Source organism: Podarcis melisellensis (assembly GCF_964234715.1).
Source record: "Podarcis melisellensis genome assembly, chromosome: 12".
Taxonomy (NCBI): domain Eukaryota; kingdom Metazoa; phylum Chordata; class Lepidosauria; order Squamata; family Lacertidae; genus Podarcis; species Podarcis melisellensis.
In genome coordinates this window covers 42316862-42340912 of record NC_138544.1, presented here as the reverse complement: position 1 = coordinate 42340912, position 24051 = coordinate 42316862, and the positions used below count along the sequence as shown (strand labels likewise).

General features: G+C 40.1%; 1 protein-coding gene across 1 annotated transcript in view; it reads left to right on the top strand.

The window, feature by feature from the left end:
* Positions 1–1299: 1299 nt before the first annotated feature.
* LOC309381141 (integrin beta-1-like) overlaps positions 1300–24051 on the top strand; it is a 39350-nt gene continuing 16598 nt past the window's right edge. Inside the window, exons 1-12 of the mRNA XM_081931702.1 lie at positions 1300–1323; positions 4488–4557; positions 5489–5574; positions 10601–10823; positions 15142–15312; positions 16243–16460; positions 17337–17492; positions 18160–18255; positions 19967–20056; positions 21608–21748; positions 21848–22050; positions 23341–23579. Coding sequence (XP_081787828.1) covers positions 1315–1323; positions 4488–4557; positions 5489–5574; positions 10601–10823; positions 15142–15312; positions 16243–16460; positions 17337–17492; positions 18160–18255; positions 19967–20056; positions 21608–21748; positions 21848–22050; positions 23341–23579 — 1702 coding nt within the window. The 5' untranslated portion in view covers positions 1300–1314. The remainder of the gene's footprint in view (positions 1324–4487; positions 4558–5488; positions 5575–10600; positions 10824–15141; positions 15313–16242; positions 16461–17336; positions 17493–18159; positions 18256–19966; positions 20057–21607; positions 21749–21847; positions 22051–23340; positions 23580–24051) is intronic.

The window sequence follows — 24051 nt, the reverse complement described above, 5'->3', positions numbered from 1 at the left end:
TAAATTCACATAAATACAGTAAATAACTATATATAACAACCTTTGGAAGACATCTGAAGGCAGCCCTGTATAGGGAAGCTTTTAAATATTTAATGTTTTATTATGTTTTTATATGGTATGTTGAAAGCCGCCCAGAGTGGCTCAGGCGACCCAGTCAGATGGGCGGGGTATAAATAGTAAAATTATTATTATGGAATAGGATGTCCCCAGGCCCAGCTACAGCTAGCAAACTGCTAACAGGGAACACAATGATCTCTGGTGTATGACTTTTGCAGGCTGATGGTAGGGCCTTTGATAATAGTTTCATTGCTGCTCCACTGAGCTTTTCACATGCCACACAGGGCTTTTTGTAACAAAAGGAATAATGCAAATGTAGATAGACTGATGGATGTTCAATGGGTCATGAACTAATGATAGATCTAGGTTTAAACATGAGCAGCAGCAACAACAATTTTATTATTTATACTCCGCCCATCTGGCAGGTTATTTTAAAACTAAGAGGGAGTTTCAGGTTGAATATATATTAAGGTGCAATATTACTGAATTGAGCTATTAATTGTTAAAACATATTTGATCACAACAACTAAACTTTTACAGTGACTACAGTGTATTCCAGAGGCTCAGAAACTGACAATATTTTATATATTATTCCTGACAGCTTTTAAATCAATTTCACAGGTTGCTCAACTTGTGGTTTTGAATTGGGAGCAGGCAATTATGCAGTTCTGCTTTCTGTAGAGCCCCATCTACACATCTGACAGCTCCTTTTGAACTTCCCTTTGTGTTCTCTGAAAGCCACACCATTTCCCTTACTAACATTGTAATGTGTGACTATAAATCAGGGGAAACCTGAATGGTCCTAAGAAACCATAATCTAAATTTCTACAACTAACTGTGCAGGCAATGCTGGAAAAGATATATAAGGGAGGAATATGTTTGCTATTGCAGTTACAAGGAAAGGCAAACTATTATTTTAAAGTACTGTAGAGAGGAAAGCTGGACAAGGGTATATTTCTAAAAGCATTGTGCATGGAATCACCGCCTAATTTATTATTGTAGCTGCTAAAGTCTTATAGACTAACTAAAGTATTAAAGATTAATCAGTTGTTAAACAATATGTACAAATACCTGTCTAACTAAACTAAACTAGACTAACTAAAGTATTAAAGATTAATCAGTTGTTACACAATGTGTAGAAATACCTGTCTTAAGCCATAAGAAAAGGCGAGGCGGAAGAAGCAGGCTCAGCCCTGCCACCAACTTCTCGAAGCCCCCGGACAAGGGTTGGGGAGGAGCCTGAGCTCAACCGCAGCCATGGCACAGGTAGCGGCGGAGAGGAGGGGCAGGCAAGGGGGGGTCTGCTGGGGGGGACACAAAACTAAGCCTGGGCATTGCGAGTGTAGCTTTGTGTGTGTGCCTTAAATATTTATTTGTTATGACATTTGGTTTTATAGACAAGAACCAATTCCATGCATAGAATATAAAAGTCAAAGCCCTATGAGATCATTTTATTATTTTAGATATGGTGCTGGCAGTGAGGTGAAATGAGCAAGGACAGTTATTGTGTATTCAGAACATGTGTGGATTGTTCTAAGGGAAAAGGCACATTGACTCTTATCCCCTTGAGTTTAACATGTGATTGATTGATTGATTGATTGATTGATTTTTAGTTAACTATTGAAAAACTCACACACTGTTTAATCTTATTAACTATGTTGTGTTTAACCCTGTTCTGTGCACTATAGATTGTATTACAGTTTGAGGTTTATTTACATCTCTTCCAACACTGGACAAGAAGGCTTCCAAACATGTATACAGTAAATGGAAGAGATTTCAGGTTTAATAATAATAATAGGAATTTTTCAAAGACTCTACAGTCGTACCTTGGTTCTCAAATGCATTGAAACTCCAATGTTTTGGCTCCCGAATGCCGCAAACCCGGAAGTGAGTCTACCGGTTTGCGAACATATTTTGGAAGCCAAACGTCCAACACAGCTTCCGATTGAGTGCAGGAAGCTCCTGCAGCCAATTGGAAGCCACGCCTTGGTTTTCGAATGTTTTTGGAAGTCAAACGGACTTCCGGAATGGATTCCGTTCGAGAACCAAGGTACGACTGTATTGGGATGCGGCATTACCCAGTTTTAAAGATGAATTTACACAGCTCCTAACATTGTTGACAAAACTCAGATTAAGAATGTTACTGGTAACTATAAAAATACCAAAACATTTCTTGGTATAAGTAATATTGTATGTATTTGGGCATTACACCGCTCTATTAAGTACTCATCTGTTAGTGATTGTTTGGAATTATGATAGTTTAAAAGTGTGTGCTAATTGCTATTTATATAGTGCTCTAGAGTGTTTGAAGAACTTCATATGTAATCCTTACCGTAGCCATGTAAGAAGAGCTGAGGCTGCCTTGTTGAAGTGAGATTTGAAATTGGGACTGCAGGTCACACTCTGATGCTACGTGTTGTATTGTACTGACATGCAAATGGCAATTTAGTCACGTTGATATATGGCATGGAAGCCGGTGGAATTGCATGAAATGAAGTTTATGAAAGTAAAAATTTAGTATCACACTAGTTCTGATAATATTGGTTGCAACCCAGCAAAGAAATGCTGCAGCCCTCCCCTCCCAAGATTTTCCTCTCATCAGTTGCAGAATAACATAAACCAAAAAGTCTTTATGGCTTTTATAGCTTGCTGCGGAACCTTTCTGTGCATGTAGATTGGATTGTAGCCAAAATAACTAGGAAGAAGAATGCCTAGATTGGCTGTTCTTTGGTATAATTTAGCAAGCACAATCAGAGATACCATCTTACTTTTAACGTTTTTAAAGGCAGTGAGGCATAGGCTGTAAGCATCTACCCAAATGATGACAAAACATGACTAATTATTGTGTCACCAAAAAATGTATTAGAGATCTGCCTCAACTACAATATTTGGTTTGAAATGCATTATGGTGCTTTGGAAAACAGGCCATCTCAGTCCAAAGTGCTTTGCAGTCTGCTAAAACTATATATGTTCCCATCACATCATAGAATTGTAGAGTTGGAAGGTACCCTGAGGGTCATCTAGTCCAACCTCTTGTAACGCAGGAATCTCAACTAAAGCATCCATGACGGATGGCCATCCAACCTCTGCTTAAAAACCTCCAAGGAAGGAGAGCCCATCACCTTCCAAGGGAGACAGTTGGGATATCCTTTCTAGTAACTCAAAGCTGTTGATTTGAGTCCTAACCCACCCCGCCCGCCCGCCCCCCAAGCAGGAGAAAACAATCTTTCTCTATTTTCAGTCTATTTTCAGACAGCCTTTTCAATATTTGTTGAGCATCCCCACAGTTCTTTCATCTAAAGATGAACAACAACAGGCCCAGGAGGGAACCCTGCGGCACCCCATTTGTCCCTTTTTTTCCCAGGATGATGAGGAACCATTAGTTCCAGAATAATGAGGAACTCTTTGGGTTCAGTCAGTCAATCAGCTACAAATCCACCTAACACTTACCTTCTTCAATCCACATTTTCCAAGCTGTTTTTACCACAAGACTATGGTGGTGGACTATGTCAAAAGCCTTACTGAAATCAAGATACACTATGTCTCCAGCATCCCCCTGATCTTTTGTCGAGGTTCCCTGGTCAGAAATCAGAAATGCATGGAATTAAGATGTCAATAAAAGCAAGCAAAGTTGGGAGAAAATGAGATTCCCAGTACAAGAGCCCCCAATACATTGGTACCTCAGGTTACATACGCTTCAGGTTACATACGCTTCAGGTTACAGACTCCGCTAACCCAGAAATCGTGCTCCAGCGGCGCAGCAGCAGCTGGAGGCCCCATTAGCTAAAGTGGTGCTTCAGGCTAAGAACAATTTCAGGTTAAGAACAGACCTCCGGAACGAATTAAATACTTAACCCAAGGTACCACTGTATTTACCCATAACAAATTCTTTTTTTAAAAAATGTCACACCCACATTTTCCCTGTGCTTCATGTACTTGTGATAAAAGAGGTATTATTTAGTTAGTTTTTACAGCTGAACACTGTATTTAAATTTATAGTTGGAATCACTGCAGTGATGTGGGGATGTTGCAAATTCTTTTCTAGTTTTTTATATGTATATTGAATACCTTTCCACAATTAAACTATACAATACTACAAACTTGAATAAACCTCAAAGTAGTAATTCATATGCAAACATGCAAATACAATTAAAGAAAAAATACTGTTACATGAGATCTGTGTGTTTGTCTCTGTTTTTCTATGTTGTGTTTTTTGTGCCTATTTCTGATCTGTAGAGCTTTGCTTCCAGAAGGACAGAATACAGTATTCATTCTGCTTTTACTGCAACATTTTAAACAGTGACTGTATATGTATAACCTTCTTTTTACAACGCAGTTGACAGTGCTATGTATATACTCTTGACATAAGTGCTTGTAACAAAGGGAGAGAAATAGTTAACTAGTTCAATTATTTATATTTTATTTTACAGGCAAATTTCAAGTTTCTCATCTGGATTGGATTATTAAACTGCTTTGTGGTCTGCGGATCTGCCCAACAAGGTAAATGGAAATATGTACAGGTTTAGAAAGCATAGACTGTTTTTCAATTCTACAGTGCAGGTGACCTATTAATTCCAAAGCTATCTAGTGTAAGCTTGCTATGCTTGTTTTGAAACTGATTCAAGGACAAATGCTGCCTGTTTCACTTTCATACAACATTAATCCGTATAGGTTTAACCTCTTTGCTCATGTCTCTGAAACTGTTGGCAAAGAGGACATATGAACAGGAGGTAAGCAGAGGAAGTGTTTGCCCTGGAGAAGAGATTGAGGTGTATCTTCAGAACCACACTCTTATTTCTCTAGTGTAGCCACATCTGAAGGATGCTGAACTAACTGCATCTACAGCTTGAAATTGTACTCTTGTCCCACGTCAGGTCATTTGAAATGTTATGCGCCTCTTATTCTTCCAAGTAAGAAAAACCAAACAGCCTTTCCGAACATGCAGTGAAGTAGATGCAGGTGCAATTTCTCTTGCAGAACATCTTTACGTTCCACCGTTTCATCCTTTATGTTTGGAATCTACCTGCATCTATTTTACTGTTTGTACATACATTGGAAAATCTAGATTAGTGTCACCTTTTCATCATGTGTGAGCAGTGCAATGAATGCATGTGCAATTTGTCGTGCATGACTGTTGTGGTTTTCATGGTTTTACTTATGTGGAGGATTGTTCCATGGCATGTGAAGCAGTCCTAATTAATGAGTTATGATTGGCACAGAAGAAATGTGCATTGGTGCTCCAACTTTCTCTCTAGGCTGTGAGCACTTGTGGAATTGATTGTTAAACAACACTTGCAATCATATGTTAATTATAGATATAATGATTAGTTTGAACCTCAGTTTATGGCTAGTAAGACATTTACTTATACAGTACATTAAGTTAGGTATGTGTTATCATTTGTTTAAAAAAAAACTTTGCATTTTCTTATAGGTGGGAGCAATTGTATAAAAGCTAATGCTAAATCATGTGCTGATTGTATACAAGCTGGACCAAATTGTGGATGGTGCAAAAGTGCAGTACGTATTTTTAAAAAATATACTTCATTTGTAATATTTTGTTTCCTATTTCATTTTATCTGTAGCATTTTATCTGTAGCTTTTTTTGCAGAGCAGATGTGAACAATAAGTCTGCTGCAGTTAAAATTTTGGTGGTGGAGATGTGGAGGCTTTGTGATTAACAATTCCTAGCTTGGGGGTTAAGTTTGTTGTTGTTGTGGTTGTTGTTGTTGTCACTGTTATTCTGGAACTGGTAGGAAACAGTGTTGGCAGCAGCATCAAGACCAGCAAAGATTTTTTTCTCAGAAATAAGCTTCCTTGTTTTAATGATCCCCTGGTGCCTTTGGAAGATGCTTTTGTACACATGGAAAGGTTTTGGAGAGCCAGTATGGTCTAATGGTTAGTGCTGGAATAAGAATGCAGAGACTCTGTTTCTAATCACTACTCAGGCCATAAAACTCCGTGGGGGACCTTACACACTCTCAACCTAATTACCTCTCAGGATTGTTGTGATAATTAAATGGGTAGCAGGACTCCTGTGCTGCTTTAAAGTTTCTGTAAGGTGCAAGGTGAAAGACTGCTTTCTCCAGGAGAGTGACAGGGCCATTTACTCACCTGGGCTGGGAGGTGCTCAAAATTTATCTTTGCTCCAGCCCACCAGTAGGTCAACAAATGACCCTGTGTTTCTCCTTCTTGAAAGAATCATCTGTTAACCTGGGCTGGAAAACACAATAGGAAGTAGCAAGAGCAAGACCTTCTCTTAGTGCATTTGAGTTTCCCTGTTTGTATCTGGGTGAAACACCTTTGCCTTATTTCCCAACTCCTCTGCATGTGCCAGAGGATTTGGAGATGGAATGGATCTGTTTGTTTCACACAGCAGAATAAAAAGACCCTGGTGCAATTTGAGGTGCTTTGTCCACAAATTAAATTTGCAGGGAAGGGATTCCACCTCACCAGTGACCAGCAGGAAAGAAACAGGCAGATTTGCAAGGAAGATTCCTTGCCACTTCTCTCTTTTAATACTCCATTGGGAATAAAAATAAGTGTGTCCCTTATGCATCAGTTGAAATATATTGACTTATTTACAAGTTATCTATCAAATAGTATGCTGTCACTGTTCTCCATTTCTCCCCGCCCCAACTCTTCTACTTTCCAACTGTAATGATCAGATTGGCACTACTGGCTGTATCCATATATGTAGCTTAGTTCACACTGCTGTTTATCCATGCCCCCTTCCCTACACAGGGACAGGGGTGTTTGTCATGTGGACATAAGTAGTTGACTTGTATGCATGAAATAGTGTGAGGTCTCTTGAATTCCAGTTGAAGGAGGTAGAGAGGCAAATTCTCTGAAATGATTCACATTGCCCTGATTATCTAGAAGCAATTGCTATCTGCCCCTTTCAAGTTTTCCCTCATAGTTATTTAAAATCATTCCACTCCGGAGTCTCTCTGTCTGGATTTAATTATATTCTCCTGGTGATATTAGAAGGGCAGTAACTTTAGCTGCAGACAAAGCAGGTGGACAGGGAAACAGAATTTTCTGTGCGTTTTAAATCTAGTTTGACTTCTGGAATGTCCTGACTCCTAAGTTCTGATACAATCCTTAGGCCCAGTTTCACAGAGGTGGTTAAACCTCTGTATGGAATGTACTATTTCAGACTGCAGATCAGGACTTGCATGCTTGACTACTTCTCCGAAACAACAGCAGCAAAAATAACAAAAATCCATGCACAGGGATAACTGAAAATGCCCATCTTTTACAGGCCTTTTGACTCATGAGATACTGAGAAGACATAATGTACATAACTTGTTTTTTAAATTGTGATTAATAGTTTTGTTTTTGATTGCCATAACCCATCCTAAAGTCTACAGACAAAGGTAAAGGTAAAGGTAAAGGTACCCCTGCCCGTACGGGCCAGTCTTGACAGACTCTGGGGTTGTGCGCCCATCTCACTCAAGAGGCCAGGGGCCAGCGCTGTCCGGAGACACTTCCGGGTCACGTGGCCAGCGTGACATCGCTGCTCTGGCGAGCCAGAGCCGCACACGGAAACGCCGTTTACCTTCCCGCTGGTAAGCGGTCCCTATTTATCTACTTGCACCCAGAGGTGCTTTCGAACTGCTAGGTTGGCAGGCGCTGGGACCGAGCAGCGGGAGCGCACCCCGCAGCAGGGATTCGAACCGCCGACCTTTCCATCGGCAAGTCCTAGGCGCTGAGGCTTTAACCCACAGCGCCACCTGTGTCCCTACAAAGAGTGGGATATAATTTTTTTTAATGATAAAAGCAAAATGTTGAAGAGAAGACTAGGCTAGAGCCCTGCTTCTGACAGCTACAGTTTCCACTGAACCATGAATAGCTTCCTGTGTTTCCACCCTCCAAAATAAAATACCTGTATTCTGCTTTGCCACTTTGCCCTGGCCTTTGACACCCGAGGTGTATATTTTCAGGACCCACTCTACTGCTGTGAGCATAATTTGTTTTAAACTGTTGAATTCCTGCAGCCTGCCTTGGAACCTTACAGTGAAGAAGTCAAATAAATTACAGTAGTATGGTATGTTGTATGTTGAAGCCAGAAAAGGCAAAACTTACGGTAACTTGACCCCTTTTTGTTTTTCCACTGCTTGCACAATTTGTACTTGGTTTGCTGTTTTGTTCACTGGTGTTTTCCCAATAAACTTCAGGGGATAAATACAATGTATGAACTGGGCTGTCTAACAGATACAGCAAAGAGCAGTTCCTGTCCTCTTGGTCATCCTCTTACAGAAATTACTTCCAGCCACATCCGTGTGTGTGAAAGTGATAAAACACAAATTGCTTTTGTGCTGTAGCATATAATAATGGTTCTTCATTGGATTTTACATGCAAAGTGTCAGGTATTGGCTGTTTGGTCGTGTGGTCATGTAAACCAGCAGACAGCAATGACTCACTGTTCCATTCTGGGTCTCCGATGGGCTGCTTTGAGTGTACTTCCTCAGGAACCTGTCTGGCATTTTCCTCTGGGGCTCCTATATATTTAAAATAGGGGGAACGAGCCATAGCTGAGTGGCAGAGTCCTACGGTTTGCATGGAGAGGGTCCCAGTCCCAGCCCCTGGGATCTCTAGTTTAAAAAGGTCAAGCAGCTAGCTGATGTGAAACACCTCTTCCTCAGACACCAGAGAAATGCTATCAGCCCAAGCAGAGAACTCTGGGCTAGATAGACAACGATTCTGACCGGGGGGGGGGGGGGGACATTCAGCTTCCTATACTAGTGACCAAAATTGTGGAAACCTTTTTGGAGAAAGTGTATTTTTGAGGGTTGGTTGGTTGTTGTTTTTTAAGTAATACCTTAAAATTATATATCAATGGAAAGATAATTTAATGGAGAATGTAATGCAACAAAGATTGTTCCATTATCTATATTCTATCAAAAGTTATATCCAAATAACCCGAAAAAAGGAATGTTTAGAGAGCCAGTCAGGTGTCATCTTGTTTTGGCAATGATGGCTAATAATACCACTTTTTTTTTGAGTAATAGCATAAAATTATATATCAATGGAAATACAATTTTGGCCACTAGTGTATGTTCTTATCAAGATGCTACACATGTGTATTGTGTACTTATTTCCAAGAGGAAAGAATCTAACTTTTGGCATCCTCCACACTTGAAGGTACACACACACACACATACATACATACATACATACATAATTTTGTTTGTATGCTGCCTTTCTTCCTTCTAACCATGCTCAAGGCAGCTTACAGCATGAAAAAATACATAACAACAGAAGTCCTAAACAATGAATAAATCGTTTTAAAAAAACCACAAGCTAACAGAACAGTTTCCACATATAGCACAACAATATCTAAAATAAAGATACAATAAATCAACAGCAACAACTCCTTGCTTCTCCCCCCAAAACCACCCCAACCCAAGATTCTGTTCAGCAGCCTCAGCTTTTGTAGCTCTCAGGCCAGGTAAAAAAATGCTTGCAAGGCAGGGGGCAGGTCCTCCAGGACTGAGAGCTATGATGGGGTAGCTCTTCATCAAATGAATGCATTATTCCCTCCCTCCCTTCAAAAGTGATCTCACTAAAATTATGTATAAAACCTTCCTAGTTTTGGTCTGTTCCTCACAGTTGCAGGCACACTAACAATGACAATGTGCAGCCCCCCCCCCCATCAGATTTGCTGTTGGATCTTTCTTTTTGTGCCTGGACTAAACACTTAATTTTGTCCCACAGCCGTGCTGTTTTTCTGGCTGTGTTGTCTCTGGAGTTCAGTTCCTGCCATGTCTCCTCTGCCTCTCTGGCACTTGGCTCCAGGCAAGAGCCCGGCTGGTTTTGGCTTTACTGCTGCATCACACACCCCTCTGCTGGAAGCAAGAGCCCTTTCTTTCAAACGCTAGGACTTCTTCCTCTCTGAGTCTGCCTCACATCTCTTTCATTCTCCTCCTCTCCTTGTAGATTGTGGTTGCAACCGTGACCCACGCCGGTGTCATGACTCCCTTTCTGAGTCTGTGCCCTTACAGTCTGCCCTGCCCATCCTGCAGCTGTCTCCTGTTTTTGCTAGCTCTGCTAGGCCCTTGCATCTCGACCCTTCCCCCAGGGCTTCCTTGCAGGGACAGGTGGTAGCTTTGAAACCTACCAAGCCCACTTCAGCATCTTTCTTGAAAACTACTGTCAAGCTAGTTTACTCTGAACTGCTCATCACTAAAACATTGCTGAATTCCATTCCATTTTTTGCTGCTTTCAATTATCTTCCAAGGAGCTATTAAAAATAGTAAAACAGCTAAGATAACATTTGGAACAATATTACAGTTTAGTACAAAATTAACAATTAGACTTTGCTGTACCATGCTGTGTGTATCTTTGCATTTCTGAAAACATACCTTTACTGAAGGTGATCCCCTCCTGCAACTAATATAACAATACAAAATGAAAATCAGATTTGGTTTTTACAATGTCAGTGGTGTTTTGAATTGTATGCTGAATGAACCACGATGGTAGTATAGTTGGAGATGAACCTACTGTGAACAATTTAGAACCTGATTTTGTTTATGTTTGCTAGACCTTCTTTCAAGAAGGAGAATCTACTTCAACACGATGTGATGATTTGGAAGTTTTAAAAACTAAGGGCTGCCCTCCAGATGAAATAGTAAATCCCAGCGGCTCACAAGCTATGTTGAAAAACAAGAAAGTAACCAATCGTGTCAAAGGGGCTGCTGAGAATCTTAAACCGGAAGACATTACTCAGATTCAACCACAGCAAGTACAATTAAAGCTGCGAATAGGTAAGGATGTCAGATTATTATTATTTTTTAAAATATTTTTATTCATTTTCACCAACATAGACAATAACAGGAACATACATAACAAAAACAACAACAACAAAACAACACAAACTAACACTAATGTGACTTCCCCAAACCTCCCCTTCACTGCATCCTTAGTTTTAAAGTGTTAATTCTTAGCAAACCTTTGATCGATTTCAAAACTCTTTTTCCTTAAGTTTTTCTCATATTTCAAATTTAACCGCTATAATTCTGTATCTCATACCTTTTAACATTTTAACATTCCAAAGTTTTACAACAATTCTTAAGATAGATTTTAAACTTCCTCCAGTCCTCTTCCACCGTCTCTCTCCTCTGGTCACGGATCCTGCCGGTCATCTCAGCCAGTCCCATAAATTCTGTCACCTTGATTTGCCATTCTTCCAGAGTAGGTAGTTCTTGAGTCTTCCAATACTTTGCCAGTAGAATTCTTGCCGCCGTGGTTGCATACATGAAGAATGTTCTGTCTTCCCTTGGTACCGTTTGGCCGACCATGCCCAAGAGAAAAGCCTCCGGTTTCTTAACAAATGTCCACTTAAGGATTTTCTTAATTTCATTATAGATCATCTCCCAGTAGGCCTTAATCTTTGGGCAGGTCCACCAAAGGTGGTAAAAGGTTCCTTCACATTCATTACATTTCCAGCAATTATTATTGGGCAAATGATATATCTTTGCTAGCCTGGTTGGGGTCATGTACCACCTATAGATCATTTTCATTATGTTCTCTTTTAAGGCACTACATGCCGTAAACTTAATGTCTGTGTTCCATAACCTTTCCCAGTCTGCAAACATAATCTCATGACCAATGTCTTGTGCCCATTTAATCATCGCTGATTTTACTGTTTCATCCTGTGTGTTCCATTTCAGCAACAAATTATACATTCTAGACAGAATCTTAGTATTGGGCTCCAATAATTCTGTTTCTAACTTTGACCTCTCCTTCTGAAATCCTACTTTCCTGTCTTGCTTGAACGTCTCATTAATCTGCTGGTAATGTAACCAGTCTCGGACTTTAGGTTTCAATTTCTCCATACTCTGTAATTTAATCTTTTCACCATCATATTCTATGATTTCACCGTATTTTGGCCAGTCTGGATCCATATTGAGTTTTTTTACCGCCTTGGCTTCCAGGGGTGACAACCACCTGGGGGTTTTGTTCTCCAACAAATCTTTATATCGGTTCCATACATTAAACAATGCTTTTCTGACAATGTGGTTTTTGAAACCTCTGTGCACCTTTACCTTGTCATACCATAAATATGCGTGCCAGCCGAAATTATTATCATATCCTTCTAAATCTAAGATGTCTGTATTCTCAAGAAGTAGCCATTGTTTCAGCCAGCAAAAAGCTGCTGCTTCATAATAAAGTCTTAAGTCCGGCAGGGCGAAGCCCCCTCTATCCTTTGCATCTGTTAAGATTTTGAATTTTATTCTGGGCTTTTTGCCCTGCCAGACAAAATTAGATACATCTTTCTGCCACCTCTTGAAACAGTCCATCTTATCCAAAATTTGCAGTGTCTGGAATAAAAACAACAATCTCGGCAATACGTTCATCTTAATAACAGCAATTCGGCCTAACAAGGAAAGTTTCAACCTAGACCATGTGTCAAAATCTTTCTTAACTTCCAACCAACATTTCTCATAGTTATCTTTAAATAGATTCACATTTTTAGATGTTAAATTCACCCCCAGATATTTAACTTTTTTTGTTATTTCCAAACCGGTTTCCCTTTGAAAATTCTCTTTTTCCCCCAGCGTCAGATTTTTCCCCAACACCTTTGTCTTTTGCTTATTTAATTTAAAACCTGCCACTTGACCAAATTCTTCAATAAGTTCTAAAATTCTTTTTGTGCTGGCTTCAGGTTGTTGCAAAGTCAGAACTAGATCATCTGCAAATGCCCTCAACTTGTAATGCTTTGTTCCCAATCTTATTCCTTCTACCTGCTGGTCCCTTCTAATCATATTCAACAGTACCTCCAGGGCTGATATAAACAATAGAGGGGACAATGGGCATCCCTGTCGTGTCCCTTTTTCTATTGGGATTTCGTCCATAACCATACCATTCACAATTAGTTTAGCTCTTTGTTCAGAATATATAGCACCTATACCATTTTCAAAATTTTGGCCTACCCCCATCCCTTGGAGATTCCTCTTCATGAAACTCCAACAAATGTTGTCAAAGGCTTTCTCCGCATCCACAAAAATCAAAACTGCTTTTCTATTAATGTCAGACTCCAACAGTTCCAAAATGTCTATAATATTCCTCACATGTCTGACATATGTCTCCCAGGGAGAAAGCCTGTTTGGTCTTTATGAATCTCCTCTTGTAACACTTTTTAAAATCTTTTTGCTAAAATGTCTGCAAAGATTTTGTAATCCACATTTAAAAGTGATATAGGGCGGTAGTTCTTAACTTGATGTTTCTCAGTTTCTGTCTTCGGTATAAGTGAGATGAATGCTTCTTTCCACGATTCGGGAGCCTTTTTCCCCTCCAAAATTTGGTTACAAACTTCTTTCAGTGGTTGTATCAGCCATTCCTTCAGTGCCTTATAATATCTCGCAGTCAGCCCATCTGGTCCTGGTGATTTCCCCAATTGCATACTTTGGATGGCACCCTCTATTTCTTGGTCTGTGATTTTCTCATTTAAAATCCTCTTACTCTTTTCCGGAATCTTTGATAGGCCATACTTTTTGATGAAGTCTTCAATCTCTTGTTCTTTCTTTGGCCCTTGAGCATATAACTTCTTGAAAAAACTTTGAAAACAATTACTGATCTCATTTGGCTTATTAAGATGTTTACCTTCCACTTCGAGCGATGTCACCGTATTCAACTTTTGTCTTTTTTTCAATTGCCATGACAGGAGTTTCCCACATTTGTCTGCTGATTCAAAAGTTTTTTGCCTCATTTGTTTTATTTTCCATTCTATCTCCTCGTTCACCAATTCCATGTATTGAGTCTGATAATACTTTATTTCCCTTAAAATCTCTTTGGAATTAGGTTTAGACCTCAATTTCTTTTCTCCTTCCTCCATTTGTTTCCAAATCTAAGGATGTCAGATTAACAGTGATGTCTTTTTCCTTATGTTCTCACCATTATTCAAGAAATTGACTAGAACTGTCAAAACATTTAGATAGATGATAGATAGATGATGATATAGATAGATGATGATAGATGATAGATAGATAGATAGATGATAGATAGATAGATAGATAGATAGATAGATAGATAGATAGATAGATGATAGATATAGATAGATAAATAGATAGGTGATAGATTAGATAGATAGATGATAGATAGATGACAGATAGATAGATCCAGCTTCAACAGGTGGGAACATTGTACCTTGATCAAGCCATTGTACCTTGATTTTCTAGTGGTTTCCCCACCTTAAGTATATTGCCTTGAGCAGCATTGGTCAGAACGGCAACTCAAATTCCTTTGGACAGACACTTTTGCACATGAACATTCAACTTACCCTATTCAAGAAACGCATCTGAAGCTCTTAAATGACCAGTCTTCATGAAACATGGTGTGGGATAATTTCCAGAATATTGCGGCTTTCAAAACAATTTTGGTACATGCATAAATGGTTTAAGATTGATTTGGGGTCAAAAATGCTTTTCTTCACCCTGAAAGTGCTTTGGAACTGCTCAGAGGAAACACAGAATGTGCCCCAGGCATTGATAACTGCGATACATATTTTGGAGTGCCTAGTGAGCAGGAACTGGAAATGTACAAAAAAATGTGTTTACTATTGGAAACAGCAACTGGATTATCCAATTGGAAGTATCCTCCTAAGTAGATTTGGGCCCCATCTGCACTGTACGTTGAATTCATGATCATGCCACTTGAAGCAGTCATGGCTTCTCCCAAAGAATCCTTGTTAGGAGATCCCAATGTTCCCCTCAGAGCTATACTTGTGTGGCAAGGCCCCGAACCCTCCCCCTATGTTGGAATAAAGGGCCATCTGCCATGTGCCATTGGTGTGCAGGACCTAAGGCAAATGTGGGTGGAGCAACAGGTGTGACTTAGTACAGTGAACTATTTTCCACCTATGCCAAAGAGGTTTTAAAATAAGCTGACACCTCACACACATATCTTTGCCCTCTATCCAGGCAAGGAAGAGGTGGCATCACAGCTCAAGGATATATTCTAGCAAGACAGAGGCACTAAGCATAGGGTGGAAGTGTCAGTGCACTTACATGTTTAGCATGCTTACTGTCTAGTGACATTATGGAATTTTTGCTTTAAAGCTTTTATTTCTTTTTCTGGGATTAGGGGAACCACAGATATTTTCATTAAAATTTAAGAGAGCTGAAGATTATCCCATTGATCTTTATTACCTTATGGATCTCTCCTACTCGATGAAAGATGACTTGGAGAATGTGAAAAGCCTTGGAACTTCTCTCATGAGTAAAATGAAGAATATAACTTCAGACTTTCGAATTGGTAAATAATTTTGTTTAAGATCATTACAAATTAGGGCTTGCTTTTCTTTAGTTCTGTTCATCATGTCAAAATGTAAAGAGACATATACATGTGTAATATGCATGTGCTCAGAAATATAAACATGATTTAGTAAGTTTGTACTAGGAGAAGAAAATGCATACTTTTATAACATAGATTCTGTATTAGATTGCTGCTGGATAAAAACATATTTGGATAGAGCAAACCTGAGAGCCTATATGCAAGCTAGTGGAAGCAAGGATTATAATAGGTTGCATCAAATTTAAGGCATACTCAGAGTAGACTAATTGGGATCAGTAGACTTAAGTTAATCAAGTTTATTGTCAATGCTTTTGTTCTGAAGAAAACTTAAGTCATGTACAAACTTAACACATAGTATTCAAAGCTAGTCCTCAGAATAGACCCACTAAAGTTTCTGGACATACCTAATGAGTAGTTTGAATGGATCTACTCTTAAGTAGGACTTGGTTGAATACAACCCAACGTTGATTGGCTTCTATGTAAACATTGGAATTCCTACTGGGTTTCATATACAGCCTCTTGAGAAAGTAAAGTGTCTACATGGTCCCAGTTCATAGCACTCCTTCCATGCAATATATCCTTCCTTTTGGGATGAACACATGCACAAAAGAAACCCACATGACACATGACAACCAGATAGCCTCTCTGGGTTTCCAAACATGTCTGCTGTGTAGAAGGCATTCAGTATAACCCTTGCTAAGGGTGAGTTCTGACCCTTCAGAACCACTTCCTCCTGGACACTTCATTACCTGGTAGACCAAGCTTCCCATTGTTTCCTGATGAAAAAGAATGTCTTTTGCTATAGTGCAACCTGCCCTGCAACTTGGTGCCTTCTCCATAGGGTATTGCTCTCAGAACTAATAGAGTTCCATTGTATGTCCTCTCTCTCAGGTTTTGGCTCTTTAGTTGAACAAACTACACAAGACAAACTCAAGAACCCATGCACCGTTGACCTTAACTGCACAAGCCCTTTTAGCTACAGGAATGTACTCAACTTTACCAGCGATGGAAATCTGTTCAATAAGCTTGTAGGTGACCAACAGATTTCTGGCAATCTGGATTCTCCTGAAGGTGGATTTGATGCAATAATGCAGGTTGCTGTTTGTGGTGTAAGTGTATTTTAATTTCTTTTGGATATTACTATAAATGCAATTGACTTGTAGACCCTTGGCTGTTATTCAGATTTAATGGATCAAAAGTGTTAATTTAACTTCTTGGACACAAATATTGAAAAGGTACAATGATAAGCAGTTAAAAGCCAGTGGGAATCCTTAAAAGGCATTCAACCACATGTGTACTCATAAGGGTTTGTTTGTTGCAGCTCTGGCACAGGAAACAGAAGGCGTGGTCATTGTGCACTCTCTCTCTCTGTTCAACAACAACAACAAAAGGTTTCAGTCACCAGTCTATGATTTGCAGACCCTCTCGTCTACTGCTTCTGGTCTCGCTTCTATAAAGTCTAGATGCTGATTTTCAGTTCTAGTAGTTGTTAGCCAGCAGTGTATTTTGAGAGAACCCAGCTCAAATCCCCCAGCAATTTTCAGAGGGAATTGGGAAGGCGACTTCAGTGTACAAGTGGAATCCTCCCCCTTGTACACTGCTTTGAAACTTTCTGAGTCAATCTCCAGTTGCAAAGGTTGCATGGTCATTTCTGCATGCCTCTTGACCTCATTGAATTGAGCTGGAGCACCTGTATCCTAGTGCTAACACATCCCAGCTGTCACTTCCGGATGTGTTCAGGTGGCTTCTTCCCACATTATGTTTTTATGTCATGCACATGTTCCTGAAGCTACTATCAAAACTGTACAGTAGTGATGGGAGGAGAGCTTATATTTGCTAAAAAAATCCATGGGGATACTGATCACTCATTTTTCAGTTTTCTCTGCTACCATATTCTTTTACAATGATCTATGCTATATATATATATATATATATATATATATATATATATATATATATATATATATATATAATTTCTTTTCAAGTCAAAACTTGGATGGAGAAATGTCACTCGGTTGTTGGTATTTTCTACGGATGCTGGATTTCATTTTGCTGGAGATGGGAAACTTGGAGGAATTATCTTGCCAAATGACGGGCGATGTCATTTAGATAACAATATGTACACAATGAGCCATTATTATGTAAGTATGCTTAAGAGAATGTTTAATTTTGTGTTTACATGTATGTTATTGTGTATGTGTGCCTCTCTCTCTCTCTCTCTCTCTCTCACACACACACACACACACACACACATACACGCAAATATACACACGTGTAGAAATGGGAGACAATCCCAGTATACTCTCCCCCCCCAATGTTGAAGAATGCTTTGAGAAGAACACCCATTAAAAGTTTAGCTTATAATTTTAAAATAGCAGGGTCTGTAAGCTTTCATGGACCAGTGCTAGCAGAGCTTGTATGTAAAAACAGGTAGAGATTTTTAATTTTGATATAGTAGCCTTCACATTTTTCTTCATGGAGGAAGAATGCCAAGTTTGGTTTGCCTATTTTAAAACCAAGTTATCCTACTTTGCTAAAACTCCTTTTCTGAATCCAGAGAAACCCAAAAACTGGAGAACATTTATTTAACTGGCAAAATACAAGAAAAAGCCTTAAGTAAGGCTTTGATAAGAATGAAGAATCTGAGACTTAGAGGCTTCTGTTAATGAGAGTTGATGGATTGCTTTTTAAATAATTGTTTTTGACTCTTTTGTTTGCTCTTGCTTATGTTTGTATAGAAAATTGTATATAAGAATGTTATTGTGTGTGAAATTCAAGTATATATAAAATGTAAACTTCATTCTTCAGGATTATCCCTCCATTGCACACCTTGTTCAGAAGCTAAATGACAATAATATTCAAATAATATTTGCTGTTACACAAGAATTTCAACCAGTTTACAAGGTAAGAGCAAGTGACAAAAGCTTCTATAGAGTCCCTTCCCTCACCAGCTGAGATTCCCCAGCCTGAAAATGCCTCCACCCACACGACCAATGGTGCTCTCTAGGCAATAATGGTATTTACCCCCACCCACCCTAGTTGGCAATGTAGACAGTTATGGGTTGCAGTTGTCCCACCCCTGTTCTATGCATGTGTTAGAAACTTGAGAAATTGAATTCTGTATAACTATGGTTTTCTATATGGGACGCGGGTGGCGCTGTGGTCTAAATCACTGAGCCTAGGGCTTTGCGTGGACAGGCGGAGTCCCCAGATCTCGAGCGGTCCCCCCCGTCATGTGGAATAACGACTCAAGACAACGTGCTATGGGATTAAATTGGCCACAACTTTATTAAATTTCAAATGTGGGTAGACCATGGCTCAGGCATTGGGCGTTCTCCCTCCCCAGTCCCTAACCGGGGACCTAGGGAGCATCAGGGCTATCCAGTGTGTGTGGGGGGGATGGGCCAGCTCTGGAGAACATATGTTCAAGCAGAGATAGCCGCCCCCGTTACACTGCCTCCGCAAGGGAGAGCAATGACGACCTTTCGGCGTACGGTCAAAGCCTCCCTTCAGAAACCCCTTTAACGGGGAACCCTGGTATCTCCGCCACAAAGAGGAAGATGGACTAAAGGATTTCGCCCAAGGCCTGATACCGCCAAAGTTGTGACGTTTTGCTACGGGAAAGGCGAAACCTGCCAATGCAGGGAAATTCCTTTCCGGCCCTTTAACAGCAACCTTAACGTGGCAGCGCCCGCATACCTGTGAAGAAAAGTTAACCTGCAAAATAAGACATTAACTGAGGGTGGGTAGGGTGGGAGAATCTCTGGAGCCAAGTGAGGATTCCCAGGTAAGATCCTCCCTTTATTGTGTGGGCAGGTAATCCCTCCCCTACCTGGCCTGGTCTCCTTGGCAACGCTTCCCCCAGGTGGGATTGGACAACTGACTGAGGTAGGCGGAGACCTCCAGGTATCCCACCTGAGGGAAGGCAAAACCAAGACTATGCTGTTGGAGCTGCTCCAGATCTAGGGACTGCGCGCGTCCACATAAAGGGCGCCCCCCGTTTTAAGCGCGGAGCAGTCATTTCGATTGGAAGGTTGGCGGTTCGAATCCCCACAATGGGGTAAGCTCCCGTTGCTCGGTCCCAGCTCCTGCCAACCTAGCGGTTCGAAAGCACGTCAGAGTGCAAGTAGATGATAATAATAATAATTTATTATTTATACCCCGCCCATCTGGCTGGTTTCCCCAGCCACTCTGGGCAGCTTCCAACCAAATATTAAAAACAATACAGCATCAGACATTAAAAACTTCCTTAAACAGGGCTACCTTCAGCTATCTTTTAAAATAAATAAATAAATAAATAAATAAATAAATAAATAAATAAAATAATCTCCAGCGGGAAGGTAAATAGCGTTTCCATGCGCTGCTCTGGTTTCACCAGAAGCGGCTTAGTCATGCTGGCCACATAACCTGGAAAAACTGTTTACGGACAAAAGCCGGCTCCCTCGGCCAGTAAAACAAGATGAACGCCGCAACCCCAGAGTCATTCACGACTGGACTTAACTGTCAGGGCTCCTTTAACTTTTTTATGGTTTTCTATAAATAGCATTTTGTGTATAGAATAAATGTGCTGCTTATGATTTTAACTGAATGGTTTTCTCACTCTTCTCATGTAAAGGAGCTCAAAAATTTGATTCCAAAATCTGCCGTGGGAACACGCTCTTCTAACTCCAGTAACGTGATTCAACTGATAATTGATGCCTACAATGTGAGTTCACCAGTTTTCATTATCGCCACATACACCCAAAGACAATGTGTTTTGTATACAATAAAGGATGTATTTTGTTGAAGACTCCAGTGGGGATCCGGACCTGGCCACATATACATATACATATACATATACATATACATATACACACAAGTCAAGTTTAACAGGTGGACAGGGCCACCCCCTTGTCAATCACCTGATGTTGCAATGGCAATCTTTGCTTGCATGGTTTGAAATCAAATGTATAAGCAAAAAATGTGTGCAGTATTGCCATCAGTCAGCTGACGGTCAGCACTGAAGAAACCCTTTGTGCAGTGCTTCTCCAGCACTGATGATCAGCTTCAAAGCACCTTTTACCAAGTCCTGCCTTTACGTGCCCCACACTTGTCACATACAACATTAGGTGTAGGGCAGGTAGCCATGGCTTGGACTCTTGTGCCAAATGGGGAGGCCTGGCTGGAGGTTCCCCATCCCTTAATTAAGCAGATGAGGTTCTGGGTTGTATATGTAGTATAAAAAGAGTTGGTAGCTTCCCATTCTAGCCACCCAGAGACCTTGCTCACAGGGCAAGACAGGTTTGAGCAGATTACACCGGTCCTGGCTTGACTGCACTAGCTGTCAGTTTCCAGACCCAGTTCAAAGTGCTGATTTTAACCTATAAAGCCTTAAACAGTCTGCAGTCCTTTTCGATATGTTTCTGTGTGGTTTATCGGGGGAGGAGTCGGGAGAGGAAAGTAGCAGTGCTGATCTTACCAGCAATACAATTTTATCAATCTCTTTTATCCGTTTTGTAAGCTACAATGAAGCTGGCTGCACAAAACCCACGAGAAAATGGTAACACTAGTTCAAAACTTGCTGTGTCAAGATACAGAGAAAACTAATACAGCGGTACCTTGGTTCTCAAACTTAATCCATTCTGGAAGTCCGTTCCAAAATCAAGATGTGCTTTCCCATAGAAAGTAATGCAAAATGGATTCATTCGTTCCAGACTTTAAAAAAACAACCCCTAAAACAGGAATTTAACATGAATTTTACTATCTAACAAGACCATTGAACCATAAAATGAAAGCAATAAACAATGTCACACAATCAATCAGTAGCTGAACTGGGTTCCACACAGTAACAAAAACAAAAGAAAAAAGAGCCACGAAAACAAAAATGCAAAATAAATAGCAAAAACAGACAGAACTCAGCATAACTCTCAAAATGTAAGTGTGGCACTCAAAACGGAGCACGTTCAGCTTCCGGAAAAAGTTCACAAACAGGAACACTTACTTCCAAGTTTGCAGTGCTTGGGTTCCAAGTTGTTTGAGTACCATGGTGTTTGAGAACCAAGGTACCACTGTAGTCCCTTCAAAAATGCACATTTTAAAAGGAGTAGATAGAATCTGTTGAACATGTATCTCTTGCAAGAGAGTATTTTCCAAGTGTTTTTAAGGAACTGTTTGGACAATCTGGGAGACCACAGCGCAGAAAAACCTGTGGCTTTCCAGATGAAGTTGGGCTGCATGTTCCATTATCCTTCACCAAACTGCTTGACTTTTGTGTTAGTCATTGTCTTCAGAAGTCATTCTGGAAAACAACAAACTACCAAAAGAAGTCACAATTGAATATAAATCTTTCTGCAAGAATGGAGTGAATGGTACAGGAGATGAAGGAAGAAAGTGCTCCAACATTTCAATTGGAGATGAGGTAACTTTCTGCATTCTGGAATCAGTGGGCTATTGCTTCACCCCCCACCCCTAATCAGTGTCAAACAATTTACCTATGTACTCTTTATTTTGCTTACAGGTTAGCTTTGAGATTAAAGTAACAGCCAACCAGTGTCCAGAAAAAGGGCAGGGTGAAACCATTAAAATCAAGCCACTAGGTTTCACTGAAGAGGTAGAAATTAATCTGGAGTTCATCTGTGAATGTGAATGTCACAAGGACGGAATTCCAGACAGCCCTATTTGCTCCTATGGAAGTGGAACATTTGAGTGTGGTGCCTGCAGGTAGATAAATATTAATGTTTTTTCTCTCCCTCAGATAAATCTGCTAGGAAATAAAATATCCCTTGACTGTAAATGCCCCCCCCCCCAAATATCCCAGACTAGACACAAATTTAGTTGGAAGACCTTTCCCTGATTCTTCTTGGGTGGAATCAGCGCTGAAGGGAATGTGCTGTCCACCAGCTCAGGAGAACCTCCATGTATTCCTCACATGCTTCAGGGTTGAGTCTCGACACTGAAAATAGATGCTTTGGAGAACTCATGAGATTCCCTATTCTCTGCCACTCCCCTTTTCCTCCTACTTTAAATGGCCCTTCACTCATTTTTTTCATTCATCATTTCTATCCACCACCTGCCTCTCTTTCTCCAAACCTCAACTTTTTCCCAATTCCTACCACATACCTAATTTTCCTTCTCATTTTCCCGTCTCCTGCTATTTCTGCACTGCGTCTTGTTTCTTTCTTAGCCTCTTTCCTTCCTGTGCCACATAATCCTTACACAAAGAGAAGTTGTGTGTCCTTTCTCCTCATATAGGAAAAAACGTATGAATAAAGGGAAGGGAACCCAAGTCAGCTCCTTAAGCAAGCATGAAATTTGTATTTTAATGCTGGGCCTTCAGGTACCTTCAGTCATAGCATACTGGCCCCTCCTGCCTTCCTTTCCCCCATGAACACTGGCAGCTTATTCCTACGAGGATCTTTAAATTCCCATGTATTTCTAAAAGTAATTTTGACCACACTGTTTTTTTGTTTCATTTTCGTTTTTGAAAAAGCTAGGTACTTTATGGGTGTGTGTTTTTATCTGTTTGAGTCCTGTGGGGAATAAAGTGGGCAGTAAACAAATATATAACTATTATTATTATTATTATTATTATTATTATTAAAGTGGTGAATATTAATACTGTTGCAGGCTAATTGGACCTGTTCTTAAGTGCAATTGTAGCAGACCATTCTTCAAGACCTTTCTAGCATAGAAAAATGAATGTCTGGTGTGTCAAGCAGGCATGTGCCTCATTTCACCTTTGGAATAAATTAGCATTTATATTATTTTTACAGCAATTAGTAGCAGCTGCTATATCAATGAACTTTGTAGAAGAGTCATTCAGCAGCTTCCTCAAACTGCTGCTCTTCAGTTTTGGAACGTCTGCCTCTAGGATGAATCATGCTCTCGTGAAAGAGACTGTTTCCTGTATCTCATCCCACCCCCTTCTTCTCAATATGTATATAAGGGGAAAGAAAGTTTTGCATTGATTTTAGTTAACAGTTTAGTAATGAGAACCATTTTCACTTTTAGGTGTAAACCAGGACGTATTGGAAAGCTCTGTGAATGCAGCATGGATGAAGTAAACAGTGAAGATATGTCAGGCACCTGTAGACCAGCAAACAGTTCAGAAATATGTAGTAACAATGGAGAATGTATTTGTGGACAGTGTGTGTGCAGGAAGAGAGAGAATGCAAATGAGATCTACTCTGGCCGGTTTTGCGAATGTGATAACTTCAACTGTGATCGATCTGATGGCTTGATTTGTGGAGGTAATGAACTGACCCTTTTAAACTTTAAGGATTCAGAAGTTCCTCTGGAGGAAGGGGAATGCTTGGATGCAGTCCTGTACTTATTTCTAAGCATGAGAGCCTAACATTTGGGAGATCTTCTTGGCTTACGATACTCTGCTGTGCAACACAGTACACAGTAATACTATTAGTAAAAGGAGAGAGGCTTTTTCTGAGGAGAATCATACACTGTAGCCCTTATTATATGCCTTCACAAGACTTTAATTTATAAATTTACGAGAGACATCAAGTAAAAGGCAGGAGTTATGTGGCCTAGAATTCAACCACCAGATCTGGTCCTATCTTACCCAGGCCAAGTTGTTCAGCTGCAGCTCCTCTATCTACAGTGTGTACTTCCTTTGGCCCTTTTTGTTGGTTTCTGTTATTTTCTACTCCTTTTTCTGGATCATTCCTTTTTGCCTTAACAAACAAACAAACCTTTTATTCTCCACTT